Source organism: Rhamphochromis sp. 'chilingali' (assembly GCF_963969265.1).
Source record: "Rhamphochromis sp. 'chilingali' genome assembly, chromosome: 4".
NCBI classification, from domain to species: Eukaryota; Metazoa; Chordata; class Actinopteri; order Cichliformes; family Cichlidae; genus Rhamphochromis; species Rhamphochromis sp. 'chilingali'.
In genome coordinates, this window is record NC_137948.1 from 1,053,422 (window position 1) to 1,077,500 (window position 24,079).

The 24,079-nt window shown below is 48.0% G+C and overlaps 4 protein-coding genes across 7 annotated transcripts in view; 3 read left to right on the forward strand and 1 right to left on the reverse strand.

Annotated features, from left to right (window-relative positions):
- The first annotated feature begins 135 nt into the window (after positions 1-135).
- ndufaf5 (NADH:ubiquinone oxidoreductase complex assembly factor 5) lies at positions 136-7,188 on the forward strand. The gene is made up of 11 exons (XM_080879448.1): positions 136-504; positions 1,943-1,983; positions 2,397-2,460; positions 3,380-3,427; positions 3,524-3,627; positions 4,896-4,935; positions 5,012-5,209; positions 5,299-5,359; positions 5,835-5,918; positions 6,745-6,827; positions 6,990-7,188. Exons 1-11 carry the CDS (start codon positions 268-270, stop codon positions 7,050-7,052), a joined length of 1,023 nt encoding a protein of 340 aa, XP_080735574.1. The 5' UTR covers positions 136-267; the 3' UTR covers positions 7,053-7,188.
- Positions 7,189-7,393: 205 nt separating this feature from the next.
- LOC308394861 (uncharacterized protein) lies at positions 7,394-10,857 on the forward strand. Its single transcript, XM_080879449.1, has 2 exons — positions 7,394-7,960; positions 9,678-10,857. Exons 1-2 carry the CDS (start codon positions 7,912-7,914, stop codon positions 10,394-10,396), a joined length of 768 nt encoding a protein of 255 aa, XP_080735575.1. The 5' UTR covers positions 7,394-7,911; the 3' UTR covers positions 10,397-10,857.
- Positions 10,858-11,305: 448 nt separating this feature from the next.
- Positions 11,306-19,781, forward strand: LOC308394858 (dynein regulatory complex subunit 4-like). 2 transcript variants are annotated; one of them, XM_080879445.1, is made up of 11 exons: positions 11,307-11,485; positions 11,610-11,702; positions 12,005-12,202; positions 12,300-12,506; positions 12,587-12,641; positions 12,812-13,017; positions 13,680-13,847; positions 15,694-15,780; positions 15,857-16,066; positions 16,179-16,244; positions 16,319-16,636. In XM_080879445.1, the coding sequence occupies exons 1-11, from the start codon at positions 11,483-11,485 to the stop codon at positions 16,352-16,354; spliced, it is 1,329 nt and encodes a 442-aa protein (XP_080735571.1). In that variant the 5' UTR covers positions 11,307-11,482; the 3' UTR covers positions 16,355-16,636. The 2 variants fall into 2 exon arrangements, with proteins under 2 accessions (XP_080735572.1, XP_080735571.1); XM_080879446.1 differs by lacking the exon at positions 11,610-11,702 and having other exon boundaries at positions 11,306-11,485; positions 16,319-19,781.
- A 2,673-nt stretch (positions 19,782-22,454) lies between these two features.
- Positions 22,455-24,079, reverse strand: part of kif16ba (kinesin family member 16Ba) — a 17,938-nt gene continuing 16,313 nt past the window's right edge. For all 3 annotated transcript variants that reach the window (XM_080879441.1, XM_080879442.1, XM_080879440.1), the window contains one exon: positions 22,455-24,079. This exon is cut by the window's right edge and continues 792 nt beyond it. In XM_080879441.1, coding sequence (XP_080735567.1) covers positions 22,922-24,079 — 1,158 coding nt within the window. In that variant the 3' untranslated portion in view covers positions 22,455-22,921.

Sequence of the window (24,079 nt, forward strand, 5' to 3'; positions counted from 1 at the left end):
TTAATTTAATTAATTTAATTTTATTAAATTAACTTATTAATTTAATTATCACTGTATTGTTTATATATTATTTTATTTAATTTAAGTCATTTTATTTTGATCTTATTTTATTCAATTTTACTTCCGTTCTCAGGCTGTGATCCGTTTCCGGGGTTTCCGGTGAGCTCAGCTGAGGCCGGTCCGGGTTTTGGGTCTCTCCCCTCGGAGGTGACCCGGTGTGGAGGCTCGGAAGTCTCCGTGTTGGTGTCTGTGAGTTTGTTCCGCGGGATGAGCGGCAGGCTGTGTCGGAGGCTCCTGCGGCTCGGCCTCCCTGCGAGCTCCGCGGGCGGCTGGAGCCGGCTCTCCGGGGCCGGTCTCAACGGGACCGGGCCACCGGGGGCCGGGCGCTCCGGGCTGTCGGGCGGAGGCCGCATGAACGTGTTCAGCAGGGAGATGAAGCAGAGGCAGAAGGACTGGGCCGCCCAGCTGCAGGACAGCCAGCAGTACGACTACCTGAGGCAGGAGGTGAGCCCGACCCACACACCTGTCCGGTTTTCTGTGTCTTTGTTTCTCCAACTTTATTTCAACAGAAACTTTAACAACAAACACAACACACGGAGAACACGCTGCACAACTGTATTCCAAATCATAACACAGTGCAAGAGTATGTATAAGTAAACACACCGGACAGAAATACAGATTAAACGGGGAAAGTGACTCAGACACACTGAATAATTAAATAATTACAAATATTCATGTTTTTAAAGCTTTCTTGTTGAGACAGGAACAAACTTTCTGTTTCTGTCCTGAGAGTGGACAGCTTACATTTACAGATGTGGAGTTTGATCGATGAGGGAAAAGCACGAGAGTCTTTCTCACTAAAGACGCTGTCAGAGATGAAACTAACGATATGTTTCCATAAAAGCTGAGTAAAGGCAAATGTTTCTGTATCGCTCTTCTGTTTTTGAAGGAAGCTTTGACAGGATCAAATCTATGAATGAGCTTAAATGAAATCTCCTTCACTTTGTTAGTAAGGAGGATTTTTTTTGTGGCAAAGACCAAACCTTTATCCAATCAGCGCCCTCGACAACATGAGTCCAGAAAGAAATGGGAGGAGGAACAGAGATAAAGAGACCTAATCTACAAGAGGAGAAACACATCTGACCTGATGGAGACTCTGTCAGGACAGGGCGGGGCTTGGACAGGTGTGGGGACACTGGGATGTTACACCTGGAAGGAAGAGCCAGTGTTATTGAAGAATACCATCATTAAACCAGTTTTCAAAGAAGGGCGATTTATTCTTGTAAAGATGTTACAGATGTTCCAAATATAACATCTTTGTGGAGAACGGTGATGTTTACAGATCCAAGAGTCTGCTGATGAAAGTTTGAGTCCAGCCACCCAAATGTGAAAACACGTGATGAGAGGAAGTCCAGATAGATGCTTTTACTCCACTTTTTTGAAAGCATCATTTAGGGAACTGAAATCTATCAAATTTAAGCCACCATTGTTAGAATTGTGATCAATTTTGTTTTTCCACAGAAAATGAAATAACAGTTTATCAACAGAGTTTCCTGTGTGCTCTGCACGCGTGTAGTTATGCAATTAGATGTCCTGACTGACGTGCACCACAAATGTCCTCGTCTTCCTCCTCTCCGCCTCCCTGCAGTTCCATCTTCATCCTCCATCCCCCCTCTGCACACGCTCAGACCAGGTCAGCCTCTCTGACCCTGAGCGGTCCCTCTTATGTCCATCTTCAGCTGGTCCTCAGCCTCATCAAACATCTGGATCATAGAGAATGAGATCAGAATTTGCAGCTGGGTTTGACACCACCATCAGTGATGACCTCACTGAATGAATCACACGTTGTTCCTGTTGTTTTGTCTAAAGGGGGGGAAATGATTTCATTATAACAACCAGACCCAGCCACGCTGATCAGACGTCCTGTGCTGTTGGTTTGCAGGTCGGGAGTCGAGTGGCCGATCGGGTTTACGACATCGCACGGTGAGTTCCTGACGAGGCAGCTGGACCCATGTTTCACACAGTTTAACCACAGAGAGACACGTCTGCTTCAAAAGTCATGGAAATCATCTGAGGAGGTCAAAGAGCAGGAAACGTTCACACAGCCAGATCACTCCAATGCAGTTTTGTTTCTGTAGCAACGATCACAACAGCAGGCGCTTTATATTGTAAGGTAGACCTACGATAATACATGCAGAGAAAAACCCAACAATCACATGACCCTCTGTGAACAAGCACTTTGGCGACAGTGGGAAGGAAAAACTCCCTTTTAACAGGAAGAAACCTCCAGCAGAACCAGGCTCAGGGAGGGGCGGGGCCATCTGCTGTGATTGGTTGGGGTGAGAGAAGGAAGACAGGATAAAAAACAGTCACCGTTTGTCTTCCTGTCTCCTCAGGACGTTTCCTCTGGCGCTGGACATCGGCGGAGGAAGAAGTCACATCGCAGAGCATTTAAGCAAAGTACAGTGTGTGCGTGTGCGCGTGTGCGTGCGTGTGTGCGTGTGTGCGCGTGTGTACGCGTGTGCGCGTGTGTGCGCGTGCGTGCGTGCGTGCGTGCGTGCGTGCGTGTGTGTGTGTGTGCAGCACCCATCGGTGATCTGAGGTCACCGCTGTGATCACATGTATTCAGCAGCTACAGACGGGTCGGATTTCCTGATCAGAGATGAACCGATGAGCACAGCTCAAGCTAAAGCTCTGCTGTTTCTGCTATGACGTCACACTGTTGCTCATGTTAAACACGATAAACATAAAGTCACGAGCTCGGTGTGCAGAAAAGGCCTCAGACGAGTCTTTGTTACCTCGGTAACGAACTGATGTCGTTTAGATCTCCTTATATGGTCATCTCCACAAACTGTCTGTAGTTCACCAAAACAATCAAATAGAAAACCTGAAATCATTTTGTGAGGTTGGGAAACCAAAATAAACAAAGTTATAGAGGAACTCTTATTTATAGTTTTGGATTTGTGCGATCACAGACTGTCTGAGGAGGTTTTAGGTGAACATGAGACTCAGAATCAGCAGCTTTGACAGCTGCAGAGACGACACCACAGCAATAAAAACACTGAGATAAAACTGAACATATAACAGCTACAGATGCACAGCTTTCTGGGTGCTGCCCCTCTGTAGGCTTCCCAGAGTCGGTCAATCAGCACAAGGTGGAGACAGGAGCTAAAACATTTCAGACAGAATCAGAAAAAGGTGGATTATTCTGAGTTGTGAATCATGTAAAGCTGCTGTCAGAGTCAAAGAATAAAACCAGAGAGCGGGAGATGAGCAGAACGTTAAACATGAGCTCAGATGTTTGTTGCCTGCGTCTGTGTGCGCTGCACGAGTTTCACTGCTGTTATGATGAGCTCTGTGCTGACGATGTGTCCCGCAGGAGGTGGTGGAGCGTTTCTGCCTGACAGACGTTTCCCAGCAGTCTCTGGTGGGTCCTTAGACTCGTACTCAGATATCAAAGATGGGGGCAGGAGTTTGAAGCAGACTGCTGTAATTTCATATGTGAATGTTGTTTTCTGATCAGAGACGGAGGAGGCCGAGCGAGATCCCGACTCACTGCGTCCTGGCTGACGAGGAGTTTCTGCCGTTCAAAGAAAACACCTTCGACCTGGTAGTGAGCAGCTTGGCGTGAGTACCAGAGCTCGTTTCACTGCAGCTCGTTTCAGTGCAGCTCGTTTCAGTGCAGCTCGTTTCAGTGCAGCTCGTTTCACTGCAGCTCGTTTCACAGAAAAGGTTTGAGTGACCGACTGTTTGCTGCAGTACCAACTTCAGCCACGAGATGGCGTCTGAGCTTTTTTAATGGTTTCCTACAGTAGTGTTTTATGTCAGGTTCATGTTTTCTTGTTTTTTGTGTCTTTTTTATAATTTGTGTGTCTTTGTGGTTGTTTTCAGTTTGAACCTCGTTCTAACATCTTACTTGGTTATTCTGAGTCTCTGTGCCTGTTTCACTGCCTTTCACAGCTTTTTAATAACTTCCTAAATAAAATTCAAATTCAAATTTCATTTGTCACGTACACAGTCATACACAGTACGATATGCAGTGAAATGCTTACACAACTGCTCGTGACCTAAAGCAAAAAAGACTATGAATAGGATAGGAAATAAATATGAAAATTAAAAAGGGTAAATTTAAGTAGGAAGGAATAAAATAAAATATAAAAATTAAAGTTGAAAATAAAATAACTGTACAACAAAATACACAATATAGAACTATATAAGATGTATGAAGAAATATAAATAAATATGTACACAATAACAGCAGCTGTACAAGTATTAACTGGAAATGAAGAATATAATGTCCAGTGTTGTGCGATCCACATTATGTCTTGTGCAGTGCAAATATGCTTAAAGTGATTTAAGTGATGAAGTGAAAACAAAGTCCAGAAAGTCCAGTGTGTGTGTAAGAACCATATGTGTGGGTCAGTATTGTGTGGTGGTGTGATTGAGAGACCGTATCGCCTGCGGGAAGAAGCTCCTCCTCAGTCTCTCTGTGTTGGTCTTCAGGGAGCGTCATGCTCGGAGATGACGAGCACGTTTCCGGCGTTGGCGGTATCTTCCTGTCTGCAGCCTGTTTATGTTTCTTTTACACTGTTTAATGTAAATGAAGTCAAATATATTGATCATGTGATTTGTGCTGATTATCTCAGTCACAGTTTGAAAAGATTAAATTCATCATATATTTTTAAATGGTTGCTAATGGAACTGAAGGACACCGTGAATAAATAATAACCGATAATCATGTCGTTAGATTTTTATGTCCAGAAATGCAACGAGTGATTTTAAGGTTAAAAAAATCAAATGTATGAAATAAAGTGGGTCTAGACTGAGAGGACCAGGGTTTGTTATGAACAACATGTGTGCTCATTAAAACTGCAGCTGAGCTTCATGCTTTTCAGTCTGCACTGGATCAACGACCTGCCCGGAGCTCTCAGACAGGTGAGACGAACCTGCTGCGATACCATGACTGACTGCAGCTCGCCCGTTAACGTTTCGTTGTGCGCCGTCCTCTCAGATTCACCAGGTGCTGAAGCCGGACGGGGTGTTCATCGGAGCGATGGTGGGCGGCGAGACGCTCTACGAGCTGCGCTGTTCCCTGCAGCTGGCCGAGACGGAGCGGGAGGGCGGGTTCTCGCCCCACATCTCCCCCTACACCGCCGTCACCGACCTGGGAAACCTGCTGGGCCAAGCTGGCTTCAACATGCTCACTGTGGTGAGTCAGCGTGGCTGCATTTGTTAAACACGCAGAATGTTTTACATCAGCTCACGGTGACCTCTGACCCTTCCGCCTCTTTGTTCCAGGACATCGATGACATTCAGGTTCATTATCCAGGAATCATGGAAGTCATGACGGATTTACAAGGTACGAGCTGGGAACCATTCGTTTGAATCATGTGGTTGCTGCAACATTCAAACATGGCTCTACAGTCGCCCTCTTCACGTGGAAGCAAAGGAAAGCGAACGAGGATCTGCACCTGATGAGCGCAGAGCCAGAAATGACGACTTCAGTCTGATCACAGCGACTCTCAGAGTCGTCGGCACAGAGCTTTAGGTGACCGAGTCCCAGGACGCCGGCTCGTGGAGGTCCCCGAGTGAACGTGCTGCTTTTATTCCTCCTTTCATTTGCCTGCAAACAGGCTTCAAACCGAGCGGCAGAGGCTCCGCCTGAATAAGAGAGCATTTCAGGATTCGCTGTTTAAGCTAAAACAGTTTGATGACCTCACTGCGGTTTGATCGCTGAACCGGTTTCGGATCTGAAGTCATTCGTGAGGCTGTTAGTTTGAACAAACTTTCGATTAAAGTTTAAAAGTGCAGTGTTCGTGATGTGCTGTGTGCAGGTATGGGTGAGAGCAACTGTGCGTGGAACAGGAAGTCGCTGCTGCACAGAGACACCATCTTAGCAGCAGCAGCGATTTACAAAGGTGAGTCTGAGCTGCTGTCTGATTGGTGCTAAATGACATGTGATACACTGATGAGTATTAGTAGCGTCAGATTCACAAAATGTGTGGACTGGCCGATTTTGTTCGTACCGCCCGGTGCACGCGAGGGAATCGGTCTGCTCCATGTTCACCTCGTCCGAGCAGGAAGCCAGAAAAGGTGCACGTGTACAAACCGGAGGGATGAGGAGACGCGGTCGGGCTGAAAGGAGGAACAGAGGATGAAGAACACCTGATCACCCTTTAACCCAGGGGTCCAACTCCAGGCCTCGAGGGCCGGAGTCCTGCAGGTTTAGACGTGTCCTTGATCCAACACAGCTGATTTAAATGGATAAACGACCTCCTCAACATGTCCTGAAGTTCTCCAGAGGCCTGGGAATGAACTAATCATGTGATTCAGGTGTGCTGACCCAGGGTGGGATCTGAAACCTGCAGGACGCCGGCCCTCGAGGCCTGGAGTCCGACACCTCTGCTCTAGACTCTAACCTGACGCTAGGTGAGGGTTTAAAGGGATAAAGCACTTCTGAGCGTGAGCACAGGCAGCGGTGTAGGTAACAGGTGGAGGCGTGGCCTCAGTTTGAATGAGGTTGACACGAGCACGTGCGTGAGAAGGTTCTGGGTTTGAATCTGCGTCTCTGCTAACAAACAAACTGTTATTCGTAATTAACGATAGTTGAACAAACACTGAAGCCAGTCAGAGCCGACGCCGTGTTTCTGTTTGCTCATCAGTGACGCGTCAGGCTGGCGCTTTAGTCACAGCGCGGCGGTTCATGTGTCACTGTGTTTTTCTCATGTGCCTGAAATGTTTCAGAGATGTACGGCAGTGAGGACGGCTCCATCCCCGCCACCTTTGAGATCCTCTACATGATTGGCTGGAAGCCTCACGAGTCTCAGGTGAGAACACCTGATACTCCGTGCGCTTCAGTCTGTTTCTGCTGCGTTCACGGTGGAGCGATCTCCATCTTTAGGACGTGAGCGTGGCAGAATAACAAACAGCTTCTGCTTTTAGAAAAACCAGATTTTAGAACCATGACTTCAGCGTTTTTTCTCTTTCAGGCCAAACCGGCGAAGCGAGGCTCGGCCACCGCGTCGTTTGGAGATTTATCAAAGACCGGCTGACCGAGCGGCACGGACCAACCGTAGAGCCTCGGAGCCGACTGTAGACGCCATATTTAATGAAAATAAAATGTTTTAGAGGCAAGAAACGTGAACTCTGATGTACAGAAGACAAATATGATGTTGAAAGAGTTTGTCTTTGACAGGAAGTTGTCTTTTAGAAATCTAAAAATAAAAGCTGACACATCTGTTCACGTGGCTGAAACTTGAGAGAAACCAAACGGTTGAAGTGGGATCGAAACACTCGAAGTCACGTTCACTCAAATATCAGACACACAGCAGCAGCTCGGCGCATGCAGACGTGGTGAAGGCGAGCTGCTGAAGTCCAAACTGAGCATCCGAATGATGAAGAAAGGTGGTCAGTGACTGAACGTGGCACTGGTATCACTCCTGTCAGTGAGAGCAGGAAGCTGAGGCTCACACTCACAGACCTGGCCAGCAGATGGAGAAAGAGTTTGAGTTTTGGTCTGAAACTTTTGATCAGGGCTGTATCTGCAAATCAAAAACCTCAAGACCAGAGAGATCAGGCTGATCCCAAAACGGCGTTCATGAGGGTCGCCGCAGGGTGGAGCGCGCCAGGGCGAGTCCCGCCTACCTGCTGTTTAACTGGTCCCATGTGAAATAACCTAAGATGATAAAAATATGTGAATGAGGAACTTTAATACCTGCATATGGGTTTGGCAAATAACTAGAGAAGATTTTTTAAAATAGTGTTTTAAAAACATTTTTGTTCAAAAATCACTCTGTGTGATGTCAGCAAATTAGGAACGAGTGTTTGCAGCCGCGCCATAAGTAGCCACCCGTCACTCAGAAGTTCCTCTTTCATAGAAACGCTGCTGCCGCCGCTGAGACGTCTGCAGAGATGCTGCTCTGCCTGCTCCTGTGTGTCCACGTCTGTCACAGCGCTGCAGGTAAGAACGCCTCCGTCAGCATGTTCTCACGATTACAGCTGCAACAACGTAACACTGTTTCCTCTGGTTATCTAAGGAAGATAAAGGCTGTTATGTTATGAGACGATTATATGAAGCAGAACAAAAGGACAGAAACTGGAGTCGGTGTTAAGAGAATGAATATGAAAGTGTAGGCGCTGCTTCTGGAGCCGTTTGAGCCACGTGCAGGTTTTATTTGCCGTTCGTGTGTCTCCTCTCTGTGGGGCTCGCTGTGTTTCTAACCATGAGTCCGTCTGACTGAGAAACTGAGCCTAAACACACACACATAACCACGCTTACAGCCCTGCCCTGAACCCTCGCCCGCCTCCTGCGACTCAAACGAGACCAAAACTTCCAAAATAAACTTCATGTTTTATTCACACAGACCATAAACTCATCAGGGAGGTGTTGACTAAGCTCGAGCCGGGGGCAGCAGATCGCCCCCGGCTGGCAGTACTAAGAATGCAGGTTTAAAAGGCTTCAGCATCCAGGCTGTAACATCTGATGAAGTGGTTCTAATTTTAAAAAGAAAAGAAACATAACTCCAGCAGGGCAGGAGTCTGAGGAGAGGAGCCAATGGAGTCAGTCCTGTGGGGCTCCGCCCATGGCCCAACTGTAGGTGGCTGGGAGATAGCAGCTAGATACAGCTGGGCAGTGGAACCAAGTTCCTGCAGTCGCCCTGGGCACGAGGCGGGGGCTGGTGTTCCTGTATCCCCTCAGTCCATGAGAGAGTTGCTTCCCTGCAGCTCTGGGTCAGGGTCCTGACTGCTACATGCCAAATGCAGTTCAGATTACCTACGTGGAGTCACCTGGTGGGGTGGGACTCCATCGTTCGGCTGGGAGACGTCAACACTCAGGTGGGCATTGACATAGTTGGGAGGGGCCTGTGTTCTGTTTCTGGACTTACATGCAAATCACAGTTTGTCCATAATGACCATAACGATGTCCACAGGCACTGGGAGGCCGGGGACACCTCCACTCCTGGAGGAGCTGCAGCTCACGGTGGTTTTAACCCCAGAACCATAACGACATCATCAAAGAGGCCAGCTTACACCTGCTGACTCTGACTGTGGATCGCTTCACTGGCACAATTCACATAAACTTATTAAAGCAAACTAATCACATCTCATTTCTTATTATATGAGATAAATTCAGGTTGTAGGTTTTACTGTGAGTCTGTGCTGAAAGGGCACCAGAGGACGTCTGCCAGTGGTCCTTTAATACACCTGATATATGCGTGACATGCACGACTGCAGCCGTCACAGCAGAGTCACGGAGACTGAACTAAACGAGAAATCAAACAAGCATTCAGAATTTTTATTATCAGGTCAACAAGTCCAGAAAACTCAAGTCTGTCGCCTTCAGGAGCAAAATGAATAAAATGCAAATATTAGTAAAGTAAAGACATTGATTTTAAACCACATCGCAGAGCCGTCCATCAGGTTCGTACGCAGCTCTGAAGGCTGCTTCCTGTCAGAGAGCAGTTTGTTGGTTCTTCAGGCTCCTGAATCTCTTTATCTGAAATAAAGCATAACATGAAACAACAGACTAAAGATAGACAAAGGGGAAATGTCCTTTAAATGTTTAAAAGATGAAAATAACTGGAGGGAAGGAAGGCCGGTCAGCGTGGCGTGAGTCAGGAAGCATCTGATACAGATTCAGACATGTGACATCATCATTTCTGCTTTTTCCTTGGCAGGAATCCCCACTGTCAGCACACGGCAGCACACGGACGCTGTGCTCACCTGTCCTCATGCTCAGGGAGATGTAACCTGGAGCCGAGCTATAAGAGGCACCCGGGTGACTCTTCTCACCGTCCGTAACGGTCACGTGAACAGCAGTTCGAAGCGCTTCGGTTCCCGTAACAACAACGAGCTGCTTATCAGGAATGTGGTAGAGTCTGATACTTCGATGTATCTGTGCAATGAGAGGAAGACCGCCTATCTGAATGTGACCACAGACCCCAGCGTGGTGGATCGAACAGTCACCGGGAGAAAGGACGACCCTGACCGGAAGGTGACGGCTGCAGGTGCTGACACAGCGCCCCCCTCAGACTTGTGGAAAGTTCCTGTTGGCGTGCTGGCAGGAGCTGCACTGGTGCTGTTGTCCATGTTGACTCTGAGACTGTGGAAAGCCCAGAAAGCAGCGAGGGACACGAGGGCGGTGCTGAGCGAGGTGGTTTACGAGGAGATCGGACATGCCGACGTGGAGCCCGGCCCAGCCTCTGAGTCCAAGGTGGAAACCCCTTACTGCTGCTCCGACGTCGGCAACCAGTCAAACACCTCCACAGCACCGACTGCTCCTCTGTACAGCAACCAGTGCAGGCCCCAACCTGAAGGACACGCCTCCGACACCTGCGTGTATCACCTTACCCAGAATCCTCTGCAGATAGAAAGCAGCTGCCGGAGCTCCTCCTGACTCCTTTAAACCAGTTATCATGGGTGAGGGGCGGGTCTGACTGAGACTCCTCCCCCGCGTCCTGCTCCTCCCTTACTATCGAAGGACCATCACCTCCAAAAATTAACTTTCATTTAGTCAGACCTGAAGGCAGTGACTGAGACCATGAACCAATCAGGAAGCAGTTTACCGAGATCAGCGCTTTCCTCAGCAACTTCTATCCAATCAGAACACAGGAGCCCCTCCCACATGCCCTGGAAAGACCATTTCCATCTTTTAGATACAGTCTAATTATTTTCACGTTGCTGAATCAGTTTACGTACAAAATGTCTTAAAATATGACGAACAGGCTGCAGCAGCAGATGCAGATCTTTAATATTATGTGTAAATTTATAAAAGTGATCTTTGAATAAATGATGTCAGTTTATTTCAGAATCACCGTTCTTTGGAAAGCAAAATAATAATAATAATAATAATAATAATAATAATAATAATAATAATAAACTAAACCAGCAAGAAATATTCATGCTTTAAAAGCTTGCAAGTTTTTTCTGCTTACAAATGATTCAAATAAAAATTTGTTCTCAAATTTTCTCTCAGAGGCCTAATGACCAAAGAGCATCAGTTTAAGACTTTAAATATAAATTATAAGAGAAAACTGTACAAGGCACAACACACACACACACACACACACACACACACACACACACACACACACACACACACACACACACACACACACGTGGGTTATTCATGTCTTGTGGGGGCATCTAATTGACACAAAGGTCTCCCTAACCATCTACAATGAATGCCTAACCCTCACGCTAAAACCACATTTTTAGTCTCAAAATTGGGGCTGTTGGTCCCCACGAGTATAGTAAACCTCGAATTTTTGGTCCCCACGAAGATGTTAATACCCGCGCGCGCGCACACACACACACACACACACACACGTAATACAGTCCTGCGTTGCCATGACAGCGTCTTTTGTTGATAGTGGAGCTGAGGCTCAGATAGCTAACAGCTAACGTGTTTAACTCCAGCCGCAGTTTTCTGTCAGTATAATTAAAGTTTCCGGATCCCTGTGAGTCTGCGCAGTGCGGCACGATGGTGAGTAAAGTTTTACTTTAACCGGTGTTTTTTTCAGTCATGTTGTTGTTAGCATGTTAGCTTAGCCCTAGCCTGTTATCCCGATGAGCGGAACGTCACGCGCCTCTTACCCTTCCGTCCTCAGCCGCCGAAGGCTAAAAGCAAGAAGAAGGGCGGGAACGTGAAGTCTTCCACGGTGGTGGACGGTCTGTCCACGGAGGACATGTCCAAGGATCAGGTCAGAGCTGCTAACGGTGCTAACGTTAGCCTCTCACAGTGTGTGGAGGTGTGAGGGGGTCCATCAGGGGGTCCGCGGCCCGGCCCGGCCCGGCCCCACAGTCCAACACGTAAAAGGCCCGATTATGATCGTAAAGTAACAAGTACACTGTCCACTTCATTAGGTACACCTGTAACCTCAGCCTGAGAAAATAGATTTACCTGCAACACCACAATCAGATGAAGTTTGAGGCTCTGTGTATTTCCTGCAAACGGCAGTTTTAAGCGGTACGTTTCAGTGACCTGAGCGTGTCTGACCTCCAGCTGGAGGACCACATCATCCACCTCCGGGAGGAGCTGGACCGCGAGCAAGAGGAGAAAAGCTACTTCCAGCTGGAGAGAGACAAGATCCAGGCCTTCTGGGAGATCTCCAAGAGGAACCTGGACAAGACGAAGGCCGAGCTGAGGAACAGGAGCCGGGAGAGAGATGAGGCTGAGGAGCGCCACCGAGTCGAGATCGAAGTGAGCTGCGCACGCGATCCTGGAGGTTTATTGTACCCTAATCCTGACTTTATCTCAACTTAATCTTAGTCCTGACCCGTCCTTGGTCACTGTCCAGGTCTATAAGCGGAAGCTGAAGCACGTCCTGTCTGAGCAGCACAACGCCATCACTGAGCTGAAGATGGAGGCCGTCTCTGCGTCCTCGCTGGTCGAGAAGAAGCACGTGCAGTCTGAGATCGCGCTCCACAGAAACGTTCAGGGTCTGCAGGCGGAGCTCACGGAGAAGAAGTTCCACATCGAGAGCCACATCAAAGCGCTGCAGCTGGTGAGTCGCTGCCCGTAAATCGATTTAACACTTGATTTTTACACCTGGACACCTCGGTGATGTCACTTCCTCCTTGACAGAAACATCAGACGGAGCTGATGGAGCTCACCAACCACTACGAGCACAGGATCAGAGGTAAGAACACCTGTGAGCTCGGCGCCGATCAGGTGGCCTTTCAGCCCTGGGACACCGACCTCCTCCTTCCTTTCCCCCACGTGTACTAGTTCCTTCCTATTCTTTTCCCACTCCTTCCTCTCCATTCATCTTCCTTCATAACCTCTGCTGCTGTTTCCCTCCCTGCGCAGACATCGAGGTGAAGTATCATAAGAAGATGCAGATGATGATCCAGGAGGAGAAGAAGAAGCGTCAGGTGGCGGTTGCCGAGCTCGACGAGAGGATGAAGAGTCGAGAGGCGGCTCTGATTGAGGAGCACGACCGAGCTCTGCGGAGAGTCGAGGAGCATTTCACGTCCACTCGGGAGAGACTGCTGACAGACCAGAGGACGCTCAAGGTGAGACCCGTGAGCCGGGACGGAGACTTCAAGGCTGTGACTCAGGAGGCGTGCGGTGGGTGGAGCACAGGGACACAGATTCAAGGTTTTTACACATAAATAATATTTGGAAACTTTCATTTTCACAGACTTTGTGTTTGTTTGCAGTCCTCCAGCTTCAAAAGGTCAAAGGTAACACAGTTGGACATGAAATAGCATTTTTACACAAGATCTGATGGAGAGTTCAAAGAGTTCACGGCTGCCTGCAGGGTTAGGGTACCGAAGAAGAGCTTAGAGTTCTTCGAGAACGATCTGCTTCGTGCGACCTGTTGGGCCGCTCACATTTCAGCAGATCGGGCAGGAATGAGGATCTCGTTTCTGAGATGTTTGACCAGAACATCTTCACAGATCTGAAACTTCTGTCCAAGCTGTCTCATTGTGACTCACTTCCTGCTGTGGATACGAGTTACATAGCAGATCTTTTTAGAGCAAGTTCTTTATGAGGTAAAATATCTTCTATGTGTTTGCTGCAGAAACTGAAATTAAAGGAAACTTGCTGTTAAATTCTGGATCCTACATTTCCCAGAATGCTGCTTTTTGTTTGGGGCTCACTGCTCGATAAAGCTGAGACCTGCCAGCGGTGTGGCCGTCTGTCTTCACGCTGCGTTTCCTGTGTTTGGTAGGAGGAGCTCACGGAGGCGCAGAAGCAGCAGGCTCGGGTGTCCCGAGAGTTCTCCAAGGCTCAGGAGGAGAACAGAAGCCTGAAGGAGGCTCTGCCGGAGGCCCAGCGGGATCTGGCTGAGCTGCGCCGCCGGCTGGAGGAGCACAACCGCTGCAAGGCCCAGATGCTGGTGCGTTGCTAAAAGCTCCACCTCCCCCCACCATGGCGTTGATAGGCCCCGCCCCTGCTCCTGAGGCTGCTAGCATTACTAGAATGGTGATGCAGAGCATTTTTCCTGTTAATAACTTTATAGATTGCGGCTCATTGGGAGAAAGCACCATCAGGTCACATGGTCGCCGGGAAGCTCGCCCTTATCAGAGCAGAACCTGGACAACAAAACATTTCTGCTCATGGCTGATGTCATTCAGAGGGAGACCCGCGACATCAATTCTGTCTTTAATGGAGATCATGTGACCACAGCTTCCAGTCACAGCTCAGAATAATCCTTCTTTATCGCATCCTCTGAAACAAGCTCCTCCCACTTTCAACTGACATTTAATATGGACGACCGGCATCAGTGTATTACAATAATAATAACTATTATTATTATTATTATTATTATAAACATAAATGAGGTCAATATTAAACTAAGCCAGTGCAGAAAACAGATTCATGACCAAACAGGTGACTCAGGAACATGAAAGCTGAGCGGCAGCTTTACGCACCTGGAGGCTTCTCCTCATAAATCATCGGTTGTTTGGATCAGCAATCTCGTTTAAATATGTCACACTGCAGACAAACGATGTTTGAGAGGGGAAATTAAGTTTATAGGATTCACAGAAAGTGTGCAACAGTTAATCTAAATTAGGCAGGTGCAAAAATTTGGGCACCAGAAAAATGACATCAGTATTTAGTAGATCCGCCCTTGGCAGCATTAACAGCCTCTAAAGGCTTCCTGTAGCTTCCAGTGAGAGTCTGGATTCTGGTTGAAGGTATTCTGGACCTTCGTTGACTGGAATCCATGCCACCCTCAACTTTAATGAGACTCCCAGTACCGGCACTGGGCCCATGGCCCCACAGCATGATGGGACCACCACCAAATTGTACTGTGGGTAGTGTTTCTCTTGGCCTGCTGGGTTCTGTTTCCACCATGCACGCCGCCTCCTGTTGTGTCCAGAGAGCTCAGTTTTAGTTTCATGAGTCACAGCAGTTTATTCCAAATTGCAGCTGGCTTTCCAGTCGTGCTGTAGCATACCTCAGGCTTCTTCTGCATACTCTCTCATACAGCATCTCTTTGTGCACAGTGACACCATCTGCAGCCAGAAGGTATCCTTCCCCTAAACCATGATGTTGAACAGTCTTTGTTTCCAGTTGTTTGAGGCTCCCATGTTGCCACTGAGAACCTGTTCCTGTTCTGTTGGATTCACCTGCATGTAGGTCAAGTGTGGCTGAGCTCACCAAACAAATTCTCTGTTCCAATAAAATGGTAATAAAATGGTAAATGGCCTGTATTTGTATAGCGCTTTACTAGTCCCTAAGGACCCCAAAGCGCTTTTAAACTACATCCAGTCATCCACACATCCACACACTGGTGATGGCAGCTACATTGTAGCCACAGCCACCCTGGGGCGCACTGACAGAGGCGAGGCTGCCGGACACTGGCGCCACCGGGCCCTCTGACCACCACCAGTAGGCAACGGGTGAAGTGTCTTGCCCAAGGACACAACGACCGAGACTGTCCAAGCCGGGGCTCGAACCAGCAACCTTATGATTACAAGGCGAAAGGTATCGAATCAATAAAACGACAAAGGTGCCTAAATTTCTGCACCTGCCTAACTTAGAGTAACTGTTGCTCACTTTGTGTAAACTTTATTTCACCTCTCAAACATCATCACGTTCGTCTGCTGTGTGACAGATTTAAATGAAATTGCTGCTCCAAGCAACAGATGATGTATGAAGAAAGATCATGAAAATGATCAGAGGTGCCCGAACCTTTGCACACCACTGTAAGTAACTGATGATGTCATCGCTGACAGGAGAGCCGGGCTCAGATGAAGGTCGTGGAGAGGGAGCTGAGAGATCTGACACTGGAGCACGATCTGCTGCTGCAGGCCTCTGAGAAGGTAACCCGCCCCCATCATCTCCTCTCCTGCCTCCATCCATGATGTTGACGGTTGTGACCATGTTGGCGTCCCGCAGGTGCAGCAGGAGCGCGACGAGCTGCTGAAGAAGCAGAGGGACGCCATCATGGACGTGCAGCAGAGGAGCGAGCTGAAGGCGGTGATGTTGGAGAGGAAGCTGGCAGCGCTCACTGAAACCTTGGAGAAGAAGGAGGCTCAGCTGTGCGCCGCGCTCTCGGCCTCCAGCGCCGATCCGACGGCAGCAGGCAGCGCCGCCAGCAGGCTGGAGGTAAAGATGGCGCTCGCACGTTTACAGGAAGCCAATCGTTAACACGAAGATGTGCAGATAAACGTCTCCACATCCAATTAGATCCGAGCGCTCACATGTCTGACCTTTGTAGGCCATCGTGGAGCAGAAGCACAACACCATCGCGGCCTTAAAGGAGGACCTGGCTCAGCAGCGTAAGGTGAGCGGTGGTGGGCGGGGCACAGCTCACCTGTCAGCAGCTCAGGTGGTGACTGACTGAGCGTTTCTGTGCAGGGGTACGACGAGCAGAGGGAGGGGCTGAAGACTTGAACCTGCGCAGCAGATCCTGGAGGGACCGGCCGCCACGAACTTGCCGCCACGGATTTGAAAAGAAGTTAAACTCTTTCAAAATAAAACGCATTTCCTTCTGAAGATGTGACTGAATCGTTCCACGAAGCTTCTCCAATAATGTGGAAAGAAAACTTGATCCTTTTGACTGAATATTTCTGCTGTTATTGTTTACAGACCTCACTGCTGCTGCTGATCTACCAAAACAAACTAAATAAAACTTCTTTTGGTTGGACTTTGAATTTTTATTGGTCTGCACTGAAAGGTTTTGGTTCTTTTCCCTTAAAGACAAACAGCAGGGATTCACTCCGACACGAGGGCGGAGCGCGAGGGCGGAGCACGATCGCTGCACGCTTAGCATGAAAGGGATTAATGTGCAGCTGTGAAACACGAGACCGGCAACAAGGAAAAGAGAAACAACAGGATCCACATGTCAGCTTTTATTTAAATACATGGTCAATGTAGAAAAGTCAGTTATTAGAAACGTCACTGTTTCTGCTTCACTGAACATCAAACCTGGAGCTCCGCCTTCTTAATTGGTCTGTTACTACGGTAACCTCACAGCAGCTAAAAACACCCCAACATCACGAACACGTCCAGAGGCTACAGCTGCCTGTGTCACCATCCACCTGTCAGTCAGAGGCCACGCCCCTAATCATGAAAACTTTTAATACAATTTAAACGTCCTCGGCTGTTACGGAGGAGGAAACAGTCCAGAGAGCAACCAGTTTGTGCATCAGGCTGTGAAACTGTGTGATTCACTTCTTATTTTAAGCCCAGAAGTTAAAGTTTTAAAGTTTTTCCCAGTGATTCTGTAAAAGGAGTTTTTTTATTTTATTTTTTTGCTGTGGAGCTGAAGGTTTTCACTCTTCTCGTTAATCGTGGTCACAGTTTCTGATGATGAACTCCGTGTGCACTAAGCTCAGGCTGCTTGAAACAGTTTTTTCTGGATAAAGTCACTGAGCTGGCTTGAAGTGGGTGGAGCTAAAGCAGACAGAGGCTGAACTGAGATAAAGGATTTGAGAAGCTTTGGGGCTTCGACTCGGAGTTCGATCTGTCTGAGAGCAGCACTCACAGCCCAAACCGTGATCTAGGTAACGTTCTGGGCGTCTCTCGTCATTCTTCCGACTCAATGAGTTAAACTGCAGGAATGTCTTAAAGACATAAAGACCTGGATGGCCGCTAACTTTCTGCTTCTTAATTCAGATCAAACTGAGGTTATTGTACTCGGCCCTGAAAAGCCTAGAAATATGGTATCTAAGCAGATTCTTCCTCTGGATGGCATTACCTTGGCCTCCAGTAACGCTGTGAGGAACCTTGGAGTCATGTTTGACCAGGACATGTCCTTCAATGCACATATTAAACAAATATGTAAGACTGCGTTCTTCCATTTGTGCAACATCTCTAAAATTAGAAATATCCTGTCTCAGAGTGACGCTGAAAAACTAGTTCATGCATTTATTACTTCCAGGCTGGACGACTGTAATTCATTATTATCAGGAAGTCCTAAAAACTCCCTGAAAAGCCTTCAGCTAATCCAAAATGCTGCAGCAAGAGTCCTGACAGGGACTAGAAAGAGAGAGCAGATTTCTCCTGTTTTGGCTTCCCTTCACTGGATTAAATAATCAGGCCCCATCTTATCTTAATGACCTTGTAGTACCATATCACCCTATTAGAGCACTTCGCTCTCGCTCTGCAGGCCTACTTGTTGTTCCTAGAGTATTTAAAAGTAGAATGGGAGGCAGAGCCTTCAGTTTTCAGGCCCCTCTTCTGTGGAACCAGCTTCCAGTTTGGATTCAGGAGACAGACACTATCTCTACTTTCAAGATTAGGCTTCAAACTTTCCTTTTTGCTAAAGCATATAGTTAGGGCTGGACCAGGTGACCCTGCATCCTCCCTCAGGCTACGTTCACACTGCAGGTCTTGATGCTCAATTCCGATTTTTTGATCAAATCAGATTTTTTTGTCTGCTCATTCACACAAACGTGCTCTAGTGTGAACGCTCAAAGCGGCCGCATGCGCAAAAGAAGACGTCCCACACAACGCGCTCTGTTTAGACCCAGACCAACAGCATTGTTTGACAGATGGCCGTTAATATAAAGACTTCGAACTTTACGTTTCCCAGTTTTTGCTTTAAGTTATTTTGTTATTTACATAATAATGTAAATAACCTAATAATGATCCTTGTTGCTGTTTTAGAGGAGCGGAGCTTCTAGCTGCAGATTTCTGTCACAATCTGCAGATTATACAGTACAAATAAAATGTTCACGTTTCTCCAACGCTGTCTTCCCAACAGTTTCACGGGATGGACAGGAAGCATTCACGATGTCTTCTTCGGCACTGATAATTGGTGTCTGTCTTGTGTCAGTGACTAAAACATCGGATATGTTTCAGATTCAGGACCACATACGAAAGTGACCCAGGTCGGACCTGAAAATATTGGATTTGTGCCGTTCACACTGTCACACCATGATCGGATATGAGTCGCATAGGGTCAGAAAAATCGGATTTGATGCGCTTTCGCCTGCAGTGTGAACGTAGCTTTAGTGATGCTGCAACAGGTGTAGGCTGCTGGGGGATTCCCATGATGCACTGGGTGTTTCTTCTTCACTCACTATGTATTAACAGACCTCTCTGCATTGGATCATATCTGTTATTAACCTCTGTCTCTCTTCCACAGCATGTCTTTATCCTGTCTTCCTTCTCTCACCCCAACCAATCACAGCAGATGGCCCCGCCCCTCCCTGAGCCTGGTTCTGCTGGAGGTTTCTTCCTGTTAAAAGGGAGTTTTTCCTTCCCACTGTCGCCAAAGTGCTGCTCATAGGGGTCATATGACTGTTGGGTTTTTCTCTGTATGTGTTATTGTAGGGTCGACCTTACAGTATAAAGTGCTTTGAGGCGACTGTGTGATTTGGCGCTGTGTAAATAAAGCTGAACTGAATTATACATAATGTAGACGCTCACAGTAACTGTCCAGGTTCAGTGTGGCTGCTGTTAACCGAGGTGTGATCGTTCACCTGTTGTGTCGTGACAGCGCGGCGCTCAGCGATACAGAGATCCACCTCCTGATGATCGCAGTGACAAACAGAGGAGGAGCTCTTCTGAAACGAGTGAAGGTTTAATGAAGTGATTCTAAAAACGCTCAGACCCACTGAGCGCGAGCAGCTGAGCGCGTTACATACAGACCACGGATCGTGCAGAGTCCCACCTGCCTCTGGACAAACACTCGTGCTGAGCAGCAACTGATTGGCCGAGTCTGACGACAGCAGGGAGCCGGAGAGGAAAAGCTGACCTGCACGTTTTCCCTGCTCCTGACCCGCTGAGGCGCCGGGAAAAAGGCACCGAGCAGTTCTGTTTATGTTTTGGTTTGTCAGAGGTTTCCGCCGCCCTCTGATGCGGCGCGGCGGTCAGCCGGTGCCGTGGCTACTGTACTCGAAGACGCCTTTCTTGAAGAACGAGGAGAAGTCGCAGACGTCTCGTTTGGACAGATGGAAAAGGCCGTCTTCGTCCGCTCGGAGGGGCGAGCTGGAGGACGACAGCATCACTCGGAACAAGTTCCTCAGATAACGCTGCAGTGAACCACAGAAGAAGAAAGTCGGCTGTGTTAGTGAGCCAAAACATTAAGAACACTCACAGGTTAAGTGCAGCTGGCCCTTATCAGACGTCCTCATCATCCTCCTCACCATCATCAGTGCTCTTTGACTCCCTCTCTGTCCTCTGAGAATACCTGCCTACAGCCCACCCCCACACGGACCACAGCCAATCAGCTCAGACTCAAAAACGTTACGTTTGAAGTCTTCGAGTGAAAAATTCATACAAAATAAAGCACACGCGTCCTGGTCACCTCTCGTTCAGATTACTGTAACGCTGTTCTCCCAGAAATCTCCTTAATCAGCCCCAAATGTTCCTCCACGTACCTCCAGGTGATTCCGCCGCTCGGCGACCATTCGCTCGTCCCGGTTTCCAAACAGCTTCTTTGGCGGGAAATCGAGAGCGGCGAGCTGAAACAGAGTTCAGAGACGATCACCTGGCGCCAGAACACTGAGTATAAAGGTATAAGCTAGCCTCTTCATCAGGACGTCTCTGTGACCAATCTGTAAGGCTGAACCTGGACTGAGACCAGGTGAGCTCAGGTGACTGTGGAGCACCGTTTGGTCTTTCAGGTGTGCTTCTGCTGCTGCACCAGTCCCTCACCACAAAGACTCAAACCAGCAACTTTCAGATGATCCTTTAATGATCTGTGTTTCAGTATTAAGTTACGAGCCAGATGCGTCATCAGTGTCCTGTGGGCTACGCTGTAGAGCTGAAGGTTTTCACTCTTCTCGTTAATCGTGGTCACAGTTTCTGATGATGAACTCAGTGTGCACCAAGCTCAGGCTGCTTGAAACACAGTGTTTTTCTACTCTGGGATCTGGATAAAGTCACTGAGAGCTGGCTTGAAGTGGGTGGAGCTAAAGCAGACAGAGGCTGAACTGAGATAAAGGGTTTGAGAAGCTTTGGGGCTTCGACTCGGAGTTCGATCTGTCTGAGAGCAGCACTCACAGCCCAAACCGTGATCTAGGTAACGTTCTGGGCGTCTCTCGTCATTCTTCCGACTCAAACACAGAAACGTTTTTCTGCTGCTTTGATCTGTAAACTGTTCTAAAAGCTGGTGACGTGTCTCACCTCTGGATATTTTAACTTCAGGCTCTTGTGCATTTCCCGGAAGCGGCTGTAGCGTCTGAACACCGTCCACGTCTCGTCCATCACAGTGATCTGACCAAAGAGAAGCACATGAACATCGAGATGATGGACACCAAATCTGAGCTCGCTGATCTACTCAGCCATTCTACAAGAATGACACATCTGGATACCAGTGGAGATGGACCACCAGTTTACTTGACTTATTGGTGACGAGTCAGAAAGTGCACGAGTCTGTCATTTCACCACTTTAAGTGAAGGCGAGCAACAGATCCAAGCGGGCGTGGCCTGAGAGAAGCTCTGCTCAACTTCGAGGTGAGCGACTGAAGCAACTACCAATGAGAGTGCAGGACACTGTAAATACGTTAGAGGGTTACCAAGGCAACCAGACCCTGGAACCTCTAAAAGCAAGGAGTGAATCGCTTCCAGCGTGGAGGCAACTTTAGTGACGGCGGTGGCTCCCGTGTCGACTTTGGCCCGTGGCGATGGTGCTGTGCAGACTGCGATCAAACGACGGTTTCATGTAAACAGCTGAGCTTTTAATCAGAAATGTAGTTATTAACAAACGCGCTACGAGCAACCGTTTACCCCCGTGCATCGTTGCTAACCGCAGTAATTCAAAGAACACGCACAGAGCGTGCAAGTCAAAGATGTAACTCAAATTCTTCTAAAGTTCAAATTTCAGAAAGAAACAAAGTAAGAAATGAAAATTGTGGACTTTGGCAGCGTCTTCGGCGTCCCTTTGTTCTTGTATTTGTTTGGTAGCAGACAGAGACACATTATTTACTTCATACTGACGCCAACGCACCACATCTGGACTTCAGACTTGTTGGTTTGAAGGTGTGAGCCCTCCTGTGAATGTTAGAGAGAAGGCAAAAACAAAGTGGATGTGCGACTGAGGCAAATCATATAAAGCGCTTTGAGTGCTCAGAGTAGGAAAGTGCTGATTAAGAACCCGTCAATTTAGCATTTAGTTTCTCATGGCCGTCGCCCAGGTTCCCCCTGTGAGCCCTGCCCCTAACGCCGGTTCACCAGAACACACCTGCCCTGGTCTTTGAAAGTTGTTCTATGAACTCTTGACAATAAACGTTCTGACCTGCTTCATAAACACAGAGTGAGGGTTGCAGGTCGTCACAGCTTCAGGGTTTAAGCAGCCAACCCATGACCCTGACACTGTACATGTGTACCTAATAAAATGCACAAGCAGTGCAGACGCAAGCATGAAATCTCAGTTTTAACATGCATTTAGATAGAATCTGTGATTGGACTCACCTTCACCTCAAACTCAAAGTGCTCGTCCTTCCCCTGCCCGCGGAGAACGTAACGAGGAATGCTAAGTTTAACAGGCTCCTGGAGGCCGCCACAGCTCGTCCCAGGAGGACGAGACACCAAGTGCTGGACAGGAAGTCGTTGAAAAAGAGAAGGAAAAAAGAAGCGGAGGGTAAAAGGCTGACTCGGAAAATTACAATCAGGAAATTGTTCATTTACAAACCCGTTATAGCCAAAAACCTCCAAACAAATCAGAAATCAAACCAAAACTTTATTACTCGGTCAGCATCCCAACATCATGTCTCTGCAAAGAAATTACACATGAAGTAATATGAACATGGAAGCCACTCCTCTACAGTCTACATGGTGCATGTACACTGACCACAAACAAATCATTCGACGAATAAACAGCTACATTTCTGTATCATCAAAGTTAAAAAGTTTACAATTTTATTAAAAAAATAGAAAAATACTTCAAGATGACGCACCTTTTAAGGTCCAATTTATTAATTAGAATTCATGTAACATCTTAAAATAAATAAGGTGTCTGATTGTGGACAAACACGAGATAGGCACACTGTGTCCAGGTAATGCTGGGCTTCAGGTGCACAGGTGATTAATCAGAGTCTGAGCTTCAGAGGAGCAGCCAAAGCATAATTTCCAGGATTCACACGGACCTCGATCAGAAGGAAGGTCGGCCGCGCCACGTCTGAACTGCACCTCTCTCTTCACGGTTTGCGATTTGGGCTTCATAAAAACAAAGTCTACCACCACGCAGGTGTCGGTCTTCTTCACGAGCAGGCACCTGATGTCAGAACGCTTGCGGAGTTTGACTCCTTGAAACTGTGGGTGGGTGGGGACCAGACTGGATCCCCGCGGCACTGGATGAAAGACGCCATCCTCTCGGAGAAGAGCTACGTGGGTGTCCGTCAGGAGGAACTGGGAGATGGTGTCCCCGTGCACACAGGTAGAGTTCTTGACTTTGACGCTGGTGTAGAGCAGGGGACGGACATTAGCAAGCGAAGGTTTGCCGGGACCATCCATGTTCCCGTGGATGATGTAGAGCAAGTCGGCGAGGACGCGCTTAAATCTGGAAGTGATGTGAAGCCCGCTGTCAAGCATGACGTCAGGAACTCTTGAAGTCCAATCCAGAGAGATTACCATTAGGTCGGCAGAGAGCAACGGCTGACGTTCGGTCTCTTCAGGGATCTTCTCAGGAAAGAGAGCATTCAGCAGAGCCCTGCAGAAGTCCTGAGTAAGCTCTTTGCTGTACGTGAAGATAGCTAGGACGGTGTCTTCGGTGCAGCCTGTTAGGCGGATGTGCTGCCCTGCCAGACTTATCTGGACTTCCCGGATTTCTTGGAGTTTAAAGCGGTGAAAAATAGTCAACATGTTTGTAGAATCCGTCCTCGCTGAGAGAATGATTAAGTCAGTCTCTGACAAAAGCAGACAGGCGGGTTTTGGGATGGGTTTCTTACAGTTAGCCGCTCTGAGCCAAAACAGACTCAAAACCTTGCCAAAATTCTCCCGAGGAGCCAGAGATTCCAGCTCTTCCAGGATCCTCTGGGATGAAAATGTCTGTAGCTCAGACAAAACAGCCGGAAGCTCGACCAGCCTCTGATGAAACACTTCTGGACTGGTAACTCTCGAAGAGGACACGGATCCTTCAGGCCAACCAGAGATGTTCGGGATCGGCGGAGCTCCGCGATTCTGTGGGAGCCTCAGCACACAATCCTTCGACAGATCCACCGAAGTGCC

Coding starts and splice junctions, on each gene's coding strand:
- LOC308394861 (XM_080879449.1), top strand. CDS start 7,912: ATGCTGCTCTGCCTGCTCCTGTGTGTCCACGTCTGTCACAGCGCTGCA. Junction 7,961..9,677: donor CGTCTGTCACAGCGCTGCAG/GTAAGAACGCCT, acceptor TTTCCTTGGCAG/GAATCCCCACTGTCAGCACA.
- LOC308394858 (XM_080879445.1), top strand. Junction 12,203..12,299: donor GCCACCGAGTCGAGATCGAA/GTGAGCTGCGCA, acceptor GTCACTGTCCAG/GTCTATAAGCGGAAGCTGAA. Junction 15,781..15,856: donor TGCTGCAGGCCTCTGAGAAG/GTAACCCGCCCC, acceptor GGCGTCCCGCAG/GTGCAGCAGGAGCGCGACGA.
- ndufaf5 (XM_080879448.1), top strand. CDS start 268: ATGAGCGGCAGGCTGTGTCGGAGGCTCCTGCGGCTCGGCCTCCCTGCG. Junction 3,428..3,523: donor ACGTTTCCCAGCAGTCTCTG/GTGGGTCCTTAG, acceptor TTTTCTGATCAG/AGACGGAGGAGGCCGAGCGA. Junction 4,936..5,011: donor TGCCCGGAGCTCTCAGACAG/GTGAGACGAACC, acceptor CCGTCCTCTCAG/ATTCACCAGGTGCTGAAGCC.